A 13,898-nucleotide genomic window follows, 5' to 3' on the forward strand; every position below is an offset into this window, starting at 1 on the left:
GCTGAGTAGGTCTGCCACGCCCCCAAACTGGTTCTATTGTTGGCGCCACCATCTTGATATTCGGTTCATGCGCAGAACAATAGTCATTGCAAAAAATTAATTCCCCCCTTTTCCTTTTGCTAACATTGTGCGCATGCGCAGATCTTTTTAGGTGCAAATTGCGCACGTGTGTAAAACGTTTGCTCGCCGAACTGGCAGTAATACTGGTAGCAACCCACTCCTGATCACGACCTGCTTGAAATGGTCCAAGAACAAAGCAGCTGAGTCTTTTTTCACCCGTTAGAAACAACCCACCTCTTCTTCTTTCTATCTCCACGCCCGTGCGAGAATTTGGCTTACCAAGGATGACGCTGATGTCTTTGATCCCGGCCAAGCAGTGGGCTGCTGTCAAGATGTACTGGTCGGAGACAATGACTCCCTTGCAGATTTCTTGCCGCGGTTCCTAAAATTTAGACGTGGAAATCATCCTGGGATCGCGGAGAGCGGCAAGAATCTTAGCTCAAAACAATGCTTCTCGACTTCAGCAACTTGAAGATGTGTGGACCTCAACTCCCAGAATTCCCCAGCCAGCCATGCTGGATGGGGAATTCTGGGAGTTGAAGTCCACTCATCTTCAAGTTGCCGAATTTGAGAAACACAGAGTTGGACTTTAGAACCAACCCAACAATCACAGAAGGCGACAAAGATGATTAAGGAAAGCAAACCAGATCCCAGAAAACGTTGCTATCTCGATGGCGATTTTACTAAAGGAATCCTTCTTAGGCATGGCACCATATCATTTTGCATTGGTGAAGCATGAACAAAGTGCCTTCTGCCAGACATTTTGTTGCTGTGCCGTTATGTGCAAAATTCTGCATTTGAAATATGGAATAAGGGGGCCCTTGGCGCTCTCTGAGCCTGGCTGCTTCCTTGCAGATGTTCCATTACCCAAAATAGGGAACGTCATCAGTGCTCATCTCAAATAACATTAACATCACCAGGACCAGCACGGATGAAGGTTACTTAGTTTGGGTAATGAAACATCTGCATTAAAGCATCCAAACTCAGGGAGCACCAAGGACCCCTCATTTCAATCCTGAGCCACAGATATTATCCTTTATTGGAAGTATGGAATATTTCATTTTGGGTGTCCGCCCCAAAAATGAAATGGTCTTGGAAACGTGTCACATTACGTGGTTGGAATACGGATTTCTCTTTTGATGTTTTCTCTGGTCACATTTTATGGTTATCTTTACTGGATTGGCTGGGTTTTAGTTAAAAAGGCTTATTGTGCTGTTCGTATGCCCAGAATAAAAGTATCTAAAAGAGCCGAGATGGTGCAGTGGTTAGAGTGCAGTACTGCAGGCACTTCAGCTGACTGCTAGCTACAGTTCAGCAGTTCAAATCTCACCCACTCAAGGTTGACTCAGCCTTCCCTCCTTCCGAGGTGGGTAAAAGGAGGATCCAGATTATACAATACAATACAATTCTGCCTAGGCAGGAAACCCTATACCGTTTCAGACAAATGGCTATCCAACATCTTCTTAAAGACTTCCAGTGTTGGGGCATTCACAACTTCTCGAGGCAACTTCTGTTCCACTGATTAATTGTTCTAACTGTCAGGAAGTTTCTCCTCAGTTCTAAGTTGCTTCTCTCCTTGATTAGTTTCCACCCATTGCTTCTTGTTCTACCCTCAGGTGCCTTGGAGAATAGTTTGATTCCCTCTTCTTTGTGGCAACCCACAAAGATTGTTGGGGGCAATAGGCTGATTCTGTAAGCCGCTTAGAGAGGGCTGTAAAAGCACTATGAAGTGGTACATTAGTTTAAGTCAGTGATGGCGAACCTATGGCACACGTGCCACAGGTGGCACGCGGAGCCATTTGTCAGGGCACGTGAGGCGCTGCCCTGTTAGCTGGCCAGTGCGCATGCGCGCGCTGGCCAGCAAGTTCACCGTTTTTAAAAGCCATTTTTTTCGCCCTCCCCAGGCTCCAGAGGCTTTATAAGAGCCTGGGGAGGGCGAGAAGAGCCTCCCCCACCCCCCCAGAGGCCCTCCGGAGGCTTCAGGGACCATCCAGAGGCTTCCCTGAAGCCTTCAGAACACTTAAAATGACGCTCCGAGAAAACCGGAAGTCACTTCCGGTTTGCTCGGAGGGTCGTTTTAAGCGTTCCGAAGGTTTCAGGGACCGTCCGGAGGCTTCCCTGAGGCCTTCGGAGAGCTTAAAACGACTGTCTGAGCAAACCGGACGTGACTTCCGGGTTGCTTGGAGGGTGGTTTTAAGCATTCCGAAGGCTTCAGGAAGCCTCCGGACGGTCCCTGACACCTTCGAAGCGCTCAAAACGACCCTCCAAGCAAACCGGAAGTGACTTCCGGTTTGCTCGGAGGGTCGTTTTGAGTGATCCGAAGGCTTCAGGGACCGTCCGGAGGCTTACCTGACGCCTTCGGAGCGCTTAAAACCACCCTCCGGTTGGAGGTGGTTTTAAGCGTTCTGAAAGCTTCAGGGAAGCCTCCGGACGGTCCCTGAAGCCTCCGGAGGGCCTCCGGGGGGGCAGGGGAGGCTCTTTTTGCCCTCCCCAGGCTCCTTTAAAGCCTCTGGAGCCTGGGGAGGGTGAAAAAAACATGTAAAAATTGGGGGTCGCGCCTGTTGTGTGCGCATGCGCACTGGGGAGGTCGCGTATTGCATTATGGGTGCGGCACGCCTGCACACGACCCCCCTGTGCTCCCCCCCACTTGTGGCATGCGAGCCAAAAAAGGTTCGCCATCGCTGGTCTAAGTGCTATTGCTACCTATCGATCCCGGTGTTAGTCGGTCTTACATTGATGACAATCCTTGCAAACCAGGGATACTTTTCATAGTCATTTACTGCTTCTTCTCCTGGTGAGAAACCACACATGGGCAAAGATTCACCATCGCCTGGGAATAGAAAGATATGTTTTTGAAAGGATCAGACAAAAAAATGAGCAGATTGAAAGGGAGACAGAGGTGGGACTTCTGGATTCCTAGGAAGGACACAAGTGACATCCTTAGGCTGGGAGAAAAAAGATGGAAATGGACTAAAGTGAATGGAGGACAGTTCCTGTCATGCCCACGTCGGAGCTGACAAAGTGCAGGAGAATGGCTTCGTTGGCTGTGGAGGAAACGAGGGAAGGGCAAAGTCAGGCTGGGCAGAGCAGGGAGAGGCAGGAGAGGGGGTTCAGGTGAAGACCAAGGCCCACTCCCTCCTCATCCTAGGGCATGCAGGAAAGAACGGAGAAGAGAGCAACGTGGGTTGTGTGGCTTACGAGGGAGGAAAGGGCTCCGATTCCCTTCACAAGGCACACCTGGGGATGGAGTTTAAAGGAGAGGTAAATGGGACGGGCAGTGGTTGGGAACAAACACTGAATTCATCTGGTGTTACTGCTTATCTGAGTTCCTGGCATCCTCCCAACTGATTTGATTTACTGTCATGCTACTTCTTTTCTGGAACTCCTTTATTTTGCTTGCCCTGCCAGATTAATTACCTTATCTTGCCTTATTGGATTTGGAAGTTTTCTGCTTACAGTGTTTGGACTGGAGTATTTTCAGCCAAAGGCTGTTACAGGTTTGTGGAAGAGCTTTTCTCCAGGCTGGAGAGTTGAAAGGGACGTTGGGGGCACAGTTGGTGTTCATAAAGGGACTCCTACGGGTTCTCTGTCTGTGTTGCCTATGTGCTACCACCCTGGGTCATCATAGTTCCTATACTGAGTTCCTCAAACTTTATTCCTCAACCACCACCAGAGAAAACGTTTTAAGTGGGTTTGGAAACTTGGTATTCATGGATGGATACCCACAGATTCACCAAACTTCAAGAGGGTGTCTACCGAGCCCGCCAATTAAACATTTACAATGAAAAAGTATAAGAGTTACCAAAGATGCTTTTTCCAGAGGCAAGTGGACTTTCTTGTTTTTCTTTGAAAGCATTTCACTTCTTATCCAAGAAGCTTCTTCAGCTCCGACCTGGATGGTGGGGAATGGAAGCATTTATCGTTCTTACAGACAGCGGGTCATTTGCATTCTTGGAGAGAGTCGTTGAGGTGACTTGGCGGTTTATCTGTCCTGAGGGTCACCGGAGTAGTGAAAATGGTTATGGAGCCTTCTGAGATTTGTTGAAAGGACTGTGTTGTAGACTAGAGATATAAGACTACTCAGGTGACCCTGAGGACACAGATAAATCTCCAAGTGGTCTCAATGACTTCCTAAAAGGATGCAAATGACCAGCTATCTGCACAGAGTATAAATCCTTCCATTCCCCACCATCCAGTCAGACTTGAAGAAGCTTCCTGGATGAGAAGCGAAACGTCTTCAAAGAAAAACAAGAAAGTCCAGTTGTCTCTTGGGGAAAAAAAACACCTCTGGGATAACCATGACCTGGATGACTGAGAATCTCCATAGACATGTAAGAGTTACCAAATTCTTTTGAGATCATCAAATCTCATAAAGGTAACGGGGTTCTTCTGAGATTTCAGTTGAAAATGCAACAGATCTAATAATAACTGAGCCATTGCCATTTTTGGAAAAAAAAAAAAAACAGCCACATTTTCACAAAAAACGGGCCATTTTGGGGAGGTTTGTAGAGTGCCAAACCTTTTTTCTTAATTTGCCTCTTTAAAATCTTGGTGTGCCTTATACTCTGAAAAATACGGTACTTATTTATTTAGTGACCACTTGAAGTTACAATGGCCCTGAAAACAAATGACTTCTACCGTTTTCACATGACAATTGCAGCATACCCATGGCCATGTGATCAAGATTTGAATGCTGGGCAACTGGTTCATATTTATGACAGTCATATAAGTCACTTGTTGCAGTGCTACACAGTCCCTAAACAAAAGAATGTAAGTCAAGGACTGTCTACTGGCGCTGTGGTTAGAATGCAATGTTGCAGGCTAAATCTGCTGACTGCCAGCAGTTCGCCAGTTCAACTCCCACCAGCTCAAGGTTGACTCGGCCTTCCATCCTTCCAAGGCCGGTAAAATAAGGACCCAGATTGTTGGGGGCAATGTGCTCATCCTGTAAACCCCTTAGAGAGGGCTGTAAAGCACTGTGAAGCGGTATATAAGTCTAACTGAGCTATTGCGAGCCGTGTAACAAAAGATAGAAAGTTCCAACTTCTTTTTTCAAATTTCCTGAGTGCCATCACTCTGCTAAAGAACTAATTCTCACAACACTGTCATATGATCTACTAAGACTGTACTACTGTTATTCTTCTCTTCCTTCCTAGTACAGATCTCTTCCCGCTTATGACTATAACCATGTTGCTTGTATCTTTAAAATTTATATTGTTTTATTTGTTTCCTAGTATAATTTGATTGCTTATTAGTAACCTATGACTATCACTAAGTGTTGTATCTTATGATTCTTGGTGAATATATCTTTTCCTCTTAGGTACACTGAGAGCATCTGCACCAAAGACAAATTCCTTGTGTATCCAATCACACTTGGCCAATAAAGAATTCTATTCTGTTCTGTTCTGTTCTGTTCTATTCTATTCTATTCTATTCTATTCTATTCTATTCTATTCTATTCTATTCTATTCTTCTATTCTATTCTATTCTATTCTATTCTATTCTATTCCCATTCCCATTCCATTCTATAGTACTGTGAAGCGGTATGTAAGTCTAATTGCTATTGCTATTGCTGTGGTATGAAAGATAGAAACTTTTTTTTAAAAAAAAATCGGTTTGGTCTTTTTGGAATTGGGTTTTATCTTTTTTTTAACTTTTGTGATGTGTGTTTTTAATGTTGTACGCTGCCCTGAGTCCTTTGGAGAAGGGCGGCATATAAATCCAAATAAACCTAAACCTAAACCTAAACTTCCAACTTCCTTCTTTGCAGGGAAACAAAATGTTGAATGTCAGGGTCAAGTCAATGAATCATGAAACCAGTGAAAAGAAAACTGAGAGTTACCCAGACTCTCCTCCAAGACCTCTTGCAGTTCACTCAAGTCCTTCAAAATGAAGCCGTGTCTCTCATTGGGTTTGTGAGAAGCCAATGCATTAATAGTTTCAACGTTGACGTCCGGGCCATTACCAAAGACATAAATATCTAGGCATAGAGGTGGACAGAAGCATACGTTACGGAGAGGAATAGCGCCGTGAAACCAGCAATCGTTTCTCCACATTAAAATTGCATGACAGAAAAATCCTTTCAAAAAACTGTTTTGCACACAGTTAAAGGTCACAGGCAAAAGAGGCACAAGAGTTTTTAGCGGTACAGCGATAAATAAGACAAGGAATTCAGGGAAATGAAATAAAACAACCAGTGCCCCAACTGGCCGGGATGGTGAAATGCAGCCAAGGAAAAAATGAAGCCGTCCGGCTCACGGATCGTCATCTTACCCAAATGATCATCCCGAGAGTTTGGGGAAGATATGCCAATTTTAAGAAACTCCTTTATCTGTTGGATGGTAAAAGATGGTGAGCCCCCCAAGTTGTAGTTTCCTAGAAAAAGAAAGATTATTGCAAAGAGTCATTCTGATCTTTCATACGTTTATTTGGGAATAAGGTGAGAGAAGGAACAGAATATTATGGATTTTTTTAAAAAATTGCTTTTACTCGGTCCTGGATTCTATTTCCAGCAGTTTCAAAAGCACTTTAGCACAATAACAGCTTTTATTGCCTTCAATCCTTTGTCTACCCCTTCCTTCCTTCCTTCCTTCCTTCCTTCCTTCCTTCCTTCCTTCCCTCCCTCTCTCCTTCTCCCTCTCCCTCCTTCCCTTTCCATTGCTTTCTTCCTACCTCCTTTCCTTTATTCCTCCCTTCCTCATTTTCTCTCTCCCTCCCTTTTCCTCCTTCCCTTCTTTCCTTTCTTCCTACCTCCTTTCCTCCCTTTCCCTTTTGCTTCCTCCCTCCCTCCCTTTATTCCTTCCTCCTTTCTTCCTTCCTTCCTATCTTTCCTCCTTCCTTCCTTCCCTCCCTCCATCTCCCTCTCTCCCTCTCTTTCCCTATCCCTCCTTCCCTTCCCTTTATCCCTTTCTTCCTGCCTCCTTTCCTTCATTCCTCCCTACATTTCCTCCCTCCCTTTCTTCCTCCTTCCTTTTCCTCTTTCCCTTCTTTCCTTCCTACCTCCTTTCCTCCCTTTTTCTTTTGCTCTCTCTCTTTCTCCTTCCCTTTCCCTCCTTCCCTTTCCTTCCTCCCTTTATTCCTTCCTTCTTCCATTCCTTTCCCTCTTCCTCATTTCCTTTCTCTCTCCCTCTCTTTCCTTCCTTCCCTTCCTTCCTGCCTCCTTTCCTCCCTCCTTTTCCTTTCCTTCCCTCCCTCCCTCCCTCCCTCCCTCCCTCCCTCCCTCCCTCCCTTCCCAGACAAGTTGAGGCCCTTGTATAAAATGGTGCTTGACATTTGAAATGACTGTTGGCTTCTCTTATAATCTTTTTAAGGTACTCTAAAAATTCTTTCTCAAGCAACAGAACAAGAGCAACCAAAAGAACTCAAGAGTTTGCACCGTCCTCTTGATGTGCTCACCATCTGTTAGGAGGATAATGACATGACGAGTTGTGGTGGAGACAGGAGGGGGATTCAGCCCCAGTCGCACCTCTTCCTCCTCCTGCGCAATCATCATTTCATAGACAGATTGAAGGCCTTTCTGGATGTTGGTTCCAGGCTTCAGCTCATGTACTGGAAAATCAAAATGCAGAGTTGAACAGTGCATTAGTTGGTGAGCCTTAATAAGCCCCAATAAGCTTAACAGAGGAAACATGAAATGAAAGGTCCTTGGTGCTGTCTGAACTTGATTGTTGTCTTGTTTCGTTACTACACCAGTTAACACCATCAGTGCTGGTAAGGAGTGGGATTTGCTCTCGGTTTAGATTCTTGTGCCTTGCCCTGTCTGCGGGGTTGGTCTTAGAGGTTCTTTGGCTGGGCTGTTTACTGTTGGCTTCTTTAGTAGTTTCTCAATTGGGGTATTGTTTACTTTGTCGGAAGAAATGTCCTTCTGGGTTCAGTTCCAAGTGGGGAGCAAAACACTGGAAACATAGAGGCTGATTAGAAAGATGGTTTATTGATGGACAGGACCCCATGGATTTGAGGTCCTGGTGCAGCTGACCACATAGAGCAGAGCATATTTATAACAGCCCTCTCTGGGCTTTGAACTTGAGCTTCCTGTTCCTGTGGCAAGAGCATATATTCTATTGGTTCCTGTAGGGACCAACTTTTTAGATTGTCTGAGTTAAGTTTGGTTGAAGCCTGGACTCTCCGAGATGATGTCATGAGGAGGCTTGTGCCCTCCTGAAAGGGTGTTGGGCCACCCCTATTGTGTCTTAATGGCTGATCCTACCCTTCTATCTAATTCTGCCTTTGTTCAAAATATCCTGTCTTGAATGGATGACCACATTTCGAAAAGCTGGCCTCAGCTTAGTATCTTGCGTAGGGGTAGTGAACTGTGGATCTGAGTTTCTGTCTCCCTTAAGATTTCTATTTCTCTTTTAGGGGGAAATATAATATTCTGCCTTTTTAATATTCCCTAAAACATTTCATACTTGGGCTGAGTGGCTCAGACGCTGAGCTTGTTGATCAGAAAGGTCGGCAGTTTCACGGTTCGAATCCCTAGCAGCATGTAATGGAATGAGCTCCCGTTACTTGTCCCAGCTTCTGCCAACCTAGCAGTTCGAAAGAATGTAAAAATGCAAGTAGAAAAATAGGGGCCACCTTTGGTGGGAAGGTAGCAGTGTTCTGTGCGCCTTTGGCATTTAGTCATGCCGGCCACATGACCACGGAGACATCTTCGGACAGCACTGGCTCTTCGGCTTTGAAACGGAGATGAGTACCGCCCCCTAGAGTCAGGAATGACTAACATATACTGTATGTGCGAGGGGAACCTTTATCTTTACCTTAAAACATGTGATTCTTCTCAGAGGGGTGGGTGCTAACTTTCTAAAACTTTTTGATTATTGGTCTGATATTAATCTATGCTCATCAGAGAGCATCAAGGACTCTTCCTTACAACCCTGAGCTGCAAATATTTTCCTGTATTGGAACATGAGATGAAAAAAAACAGCATCTCTACAGCTAGCAGAAAATCAACAGAGTGTCCCGAGATATACAGCTGCTCCACATTTAGCAATTATCTTGATTAGTTATCTATGGGGATTCTCAGTCATCCAGATCAGGGTTGTCCCAAAGGTGCTTTTTTTTTTTCTTCAAAAGGCAACTGGGCTTTGTTTTTTCTTGAAGACGTTTCGCTTCTCATCGAAGAAACTGCTTCAGTTCTGACCGGGGTGGGGGTGGGGGGCTGCTGTGGGTTCGGGACAACCTCTAGCTAAGATTCTGTGCAGTTTGGAGAACTCCCAAATCCCACACCTGGCTGGGCCCTGGCCACCCCTCCCCTCCCCTCCCAGGAGTCCCCATGCGGCCCGTATTGGATGCAGGTAAGTGCAGGATGCGTGTGGAGGCTCGGGGAGGGCAAAAAACAAAACAAAAATGGAAGTTCGAGGAAAGCCAAAAACAGGCCTGTTTCCAGCCTCTAGAGCAGTGATTCCCAACCTTGGCAAGTTGAAGATGTCTGGACTTCAACTCCCAGAATTCCCCAGCTAGCTGGCTGGGGAATTCTGGGAGTTGAAGTCCAGGCATCTTCAACTTGCCAAGGTTGGGAAACACTGCTCTAGAGGGCCTCTGGAGTCTGGGGAGGCCATTTTTGCCCTCCCGGAGGCTCAAGAAAAGCTTCCAGAGCCCAAGGAGAGCAAAAATGCCCCCGCCCCATGGTGCATGAGCCCGACTAGGCCACTCCCACCATGGCCACGCCCATCCAGAAGAGAACCCCTTGCTAAAAAATTTGAAGCCCACCCCTGGATATCTCCTGTTTGCAACACAGTCCTTTTAGCATTTCCAAGAAGGCGTCACACTCATTTGCACTATTCAGGTGAGCCTGAGGGCACTGATAAACCTCCAAGCAGCCCTCAACGACTCTCAGAGAGAGCGTTAAGGACCAGATGATTGCAAGGAATATACATTTTTCCATCTTCCACCATTCAGTTAGAACTGAAGAAGCTTCTTGGATGAGGAGCGAAATGTCTTAAAAAAAAATGGAAAGTTTTTCAAAGCCCAGTTGTAGTTTTGAAAAAAAGCACCTGTGAGACTATTTTGGTTAGCGACCATCCACAAATATAATGGTAATAAATGTCAATGGTGATAAATTACAAATATAATGGTAATAAAGGACAATAAATGAAATTTTCTGACAGGCATTTACACCCAAATGTCATGTATATGACCACAAGGGCCTTCAGTGTGAAGCTGATTAAAATAAATCAATAAAATAATTTTCTTGGTTGCCCTCATACATGAAAGAAAAGCTATGGCAGCCATATGGCAGGAGCTCCAAGCTCTCCTACCACGGCACAGGTAGTCCTCGACTTACAACACTTCATTTAGTGACTGTTACAATATTACAATGGCACGGAAGGATGCGACCATTTTTCACACTTACGACCGTCCTAGCATCCCCATGGTCATGTGAGGGAGGAAAAGCTTGGTAACTGACTCATATTTATGACGGTTGCAATGTCCTGGGGTCATTTCATCCCCTTTTGTGACCTTCTGACAAGCAAAGTCAACAGGGAAGCCCGATTCACTTAACGACCGGATAGCTAATGTAAGATCGTCCGTGCTTCACTTAACAACTGTGGCAAGCAAGGTTGCAAAATGGGGTAAAACTCACTAACTGTTAACAAATGTCTTGCTTAGCAACAGAAATGTTGGGCTCCATTGTGGTCATAAGTTGAGGACTAACTGTATTTACGTTTCTCCCCCCCCCCCAATCCAGTATGCTCACCATCGGTGCTAATGGAGCCCAGCAGTTTAGACACCCAGTTAGCATCGCTACTCCGTGCATTAATTGTACTCAGAACCTCTCTGCTTTGGGTGGCAAAAGTCACAATGCCATAATTGGGAAGGAGGTCATAGCTGGAGATCTATAATGATAATGATAATGATAATGATAATGATAATGATAATGATAATGATAATGATAATGATAATAATAATAATAATAATAATAATAATAATAACAGAAAAATCATAGATCAGCTAATCAGAAGATACAGATTGGATACAAGAAACATCAATGAAGCTGTAGAGATTGTAAAACAGCAGATAACAGCAACAGCTAGAAAAATTGAAAGATATGAGGCACGAATCATCCAGTATAAACAAAATCAACAATTTCGATCAGACCAACGGCGTTTTTATCAAAGTCTTAATGTGAATGGTGGCACCAAAAGTCAAAAACCAGAAAAGCAGGCCACAGCTGAATTCTGGAAAGAATTGTGGGGAAATGCAAAGGACTACAATAAGGAAGCAAAGTGGATACATGACTTTGAGGAAAGCATTGGTAACAAACAAATGCAAGTATTAGAAATAACAACTGAGATGGTCAAAAATCGAGTAAAAAAAGTAAAGAATTGGACATCACCTGGAAATGACCAATTACATGGTTTCTGGCTCAAATATCTGACCAGTTTACATGCAATGTTGGCCAGGCAACTGAATGAAATTTTACAAAATGGTCAAATTGATGAATGGTTGACAACTGGAAAAACATACTTGATTCAGAAAGATGCAACTAAAGGAACAATACCTGAAAACTACAGACCAATAACATGCTTGCCAACAACCTTTAAATTACTCACAGGCATTATTGCAGATAACATTATGGATTATTTGGAAACAAACAACATCTTGCCAGTAGAGCAAAAAGGCAACAAAAGAAGGAGTAGGGGCACAAAAGATCAGCTCCTAATTGATAAAATGATATTAGAAAATTGTAAGAAAAGAAAAACGAACTTGAATATGGTCTGGATTGATTATAAAAAAGCATTCGACTCATTGCCACATAGTTGGATCATAAAATGCTTAGAAACAACTGGCATTAGTAAAAATATTACATCCTTCACTGAAAAGACGATGAAACAATGGAGAACTGAGTTGGCAGTAGGGAATGAGAACTATGGAATGGTTAATATCAAGCGAGGAATTTTCCAGGGTGATTCACTTTCACCTCTTCTCTTCATCATCGTGATGATCCCACTATCAGTAATCTTAAAAAAAATGAAATTAGGCTACCAAACAGCCAAAGAAGCCGAAAAAATTTCACATTTATTATATTTGGATGATTTGAAACTCTATGGAAAGTCAGAAATAGAAATCCAATCACTGACAAACACAGTCCGAGTATTCAGTACCGATATTTCAATGCAGTTTGGCATGGAAAAATGCGCCACTGTATCCATAAAAAGGGGCAAAATCACTACATGTGAGGGAATTGAAATGCCCAATGGCCAACTAATTAAATGCAACGAAAATGAAGCCTACAAATACTTAGGCATTTTGCAGTTGGATAACATCAAACATGGACAAGTAAAAAATATTGTCAGGAGAGAGTACACCAACAGAGTTAGGAAAATTTTGAAATCTAAATTAAATGGTGGAAATACAATCAAGGCCATAAATACCTGGGCAATACCAGTTATAAGATACACAGCTGGTATAGTTAACTGGACACAAGCTGATTTGGACATTTTGGACCGAAAAACCAGGAAACTAATGACAATGCACTACAGTTTACATCCACGTGGTGACACTGATAGACTATACCTGCCCCGAAAATCAGGTGGCAGAGGATTATTACAAATGAAGCAAATAGTTGAAGAAGAAAAACATGCACAGGCTGATTATTTAAAAGAAAGTCAAGAACATCTATTAATCGAAGTAAAGAACAAAAATCTACTGAAGGCCCAACGGACGAAACAAGAATACAGAAAAGATGTGATAAAATCAAGAATGGAGAGTTGGCAGAACAAAGCATTGCATGGTCAATTTCTGGAAAAAATAAAAGATAAAGTGGACAGTGAAAAAACTTGGTTATGGTTAACAACAGGTACATTAAAGAAAGAAACAGAGTCACTAATCCTGGCTGCGCAAGAACAAGCTATCCGAACAAATGCCATTAAGGCCAAAATCGAAAAATCCTCTGATGATGCCAAATGCAGACTCTGCAAAGAAGTTGATGAAACTGTTGACCACATACTCAGCTGCTGTAAAAAAATCGCGCAGACTGATTATAAATTGCGGCACAATTCAGTAGCACAAATGATCCACTGGAATTTGTGCAAAAATTATAATATTAAAACAACAACAAACTGGTGGGAACATAAGCCTGAAAAAGTCACCGAAAATCAGATGGTCAAAATCCTGTGGGATTTTCATATACAAACAGACAAAATACTAGCGCATAACACACCAGACATCACACTGATTGAGAAAAGTAAGGTTACAATCATAGACATCGCAATACCAGGTGATAGCAGGATCGAAGAGAAGGAACATGAAAAAGTCGCGAAATACCAGGACTTAAAAATTGAAATTCAACGATTATGGCACAAACCAGCAGTGGTAATTCCAGTGGTAATCGGCACACTGGGTGCTATTCCAAAAGCACTGGAATTACATTTAAAACAGTTAAAACTTGACAAAATCACCATCAGTCAAATGCAAAAAGCTGTACTGCTTGGATCTGCACGTATATTACGAAAATATGTTACGACGTCCTAGGCCCCTGGGTGGGGCCCGACTAGTAATCAATGCCAAATCCGGCGAAACAACTGGCCGCTGTGATACAATTCTGTTGATGCAATAATAATAATAATAATAATAATAATAATAATAATAATAATAATAATAATAATAATAATAATAATAATAATAATAATAATAATAATAATAATTATAATTATAATTATTATTATTATAATTATTATAATTATTATAATTATTATAATTATTATAATTATTATAATTATTATAATTATTATTATTATTATTATTATTATTATTATTATTATTATTATTATTATTATTATTATTGCATCAACAGAATTGTATCACAGCGGCCAGTTGTTTCGCCGGATTTGGCA

The 13,898-nt window shown here is 42.9% G+C and overlaps 1 protein-coding gene across 1 annotated transcript in view; it reads right to left on the reverse strand.

Annotated features, from left to right (window-relative positions):
- Positions 1–13,898, reverse strand: part of LOC309382602 (complement factor B-like) — a 47,117-nt gene that overhangs the window by 9,182 nt on the left and 24,037 nt on the right. The window contains exons 7-12 of the mRNA XM_081934295.1: positions 10,760–10,898; positions 7,456–7,608; positions 6,334–6,435; positions 5,903–6,040; positions 2,793–2,890; positions 340–442 (exon numbers count right to left, since the gene is read on the reverse strand). Of these exons, the coding sequence (XP_081790421.1) occupies positions 340–442; positions 2,793–2,890; positions 5,903–6,040; positions 6,334–6,435; positions 7,456–7,608; positions 10,760–10,898 (733 nt within the window). The remainder of the gene's footprint in view (positions 1–339; positions 443–2,792; positions 2,891–5,902; positions 6,041–6,333; positions 6,436–7,455; positions 7,609–10,759; positions 10,899–13,898) is intronic.

Source organism: Natrix helvetica (genome assembly GCF_964273705.1).
Source record: "Natrix helvetica genome assembly, chromosome: 1".
NCBI lineage: Eukaryota > Metazoa > Chordata > Lepidosauria > Squamata > Natricidae > Natrix > Natrix helvetica.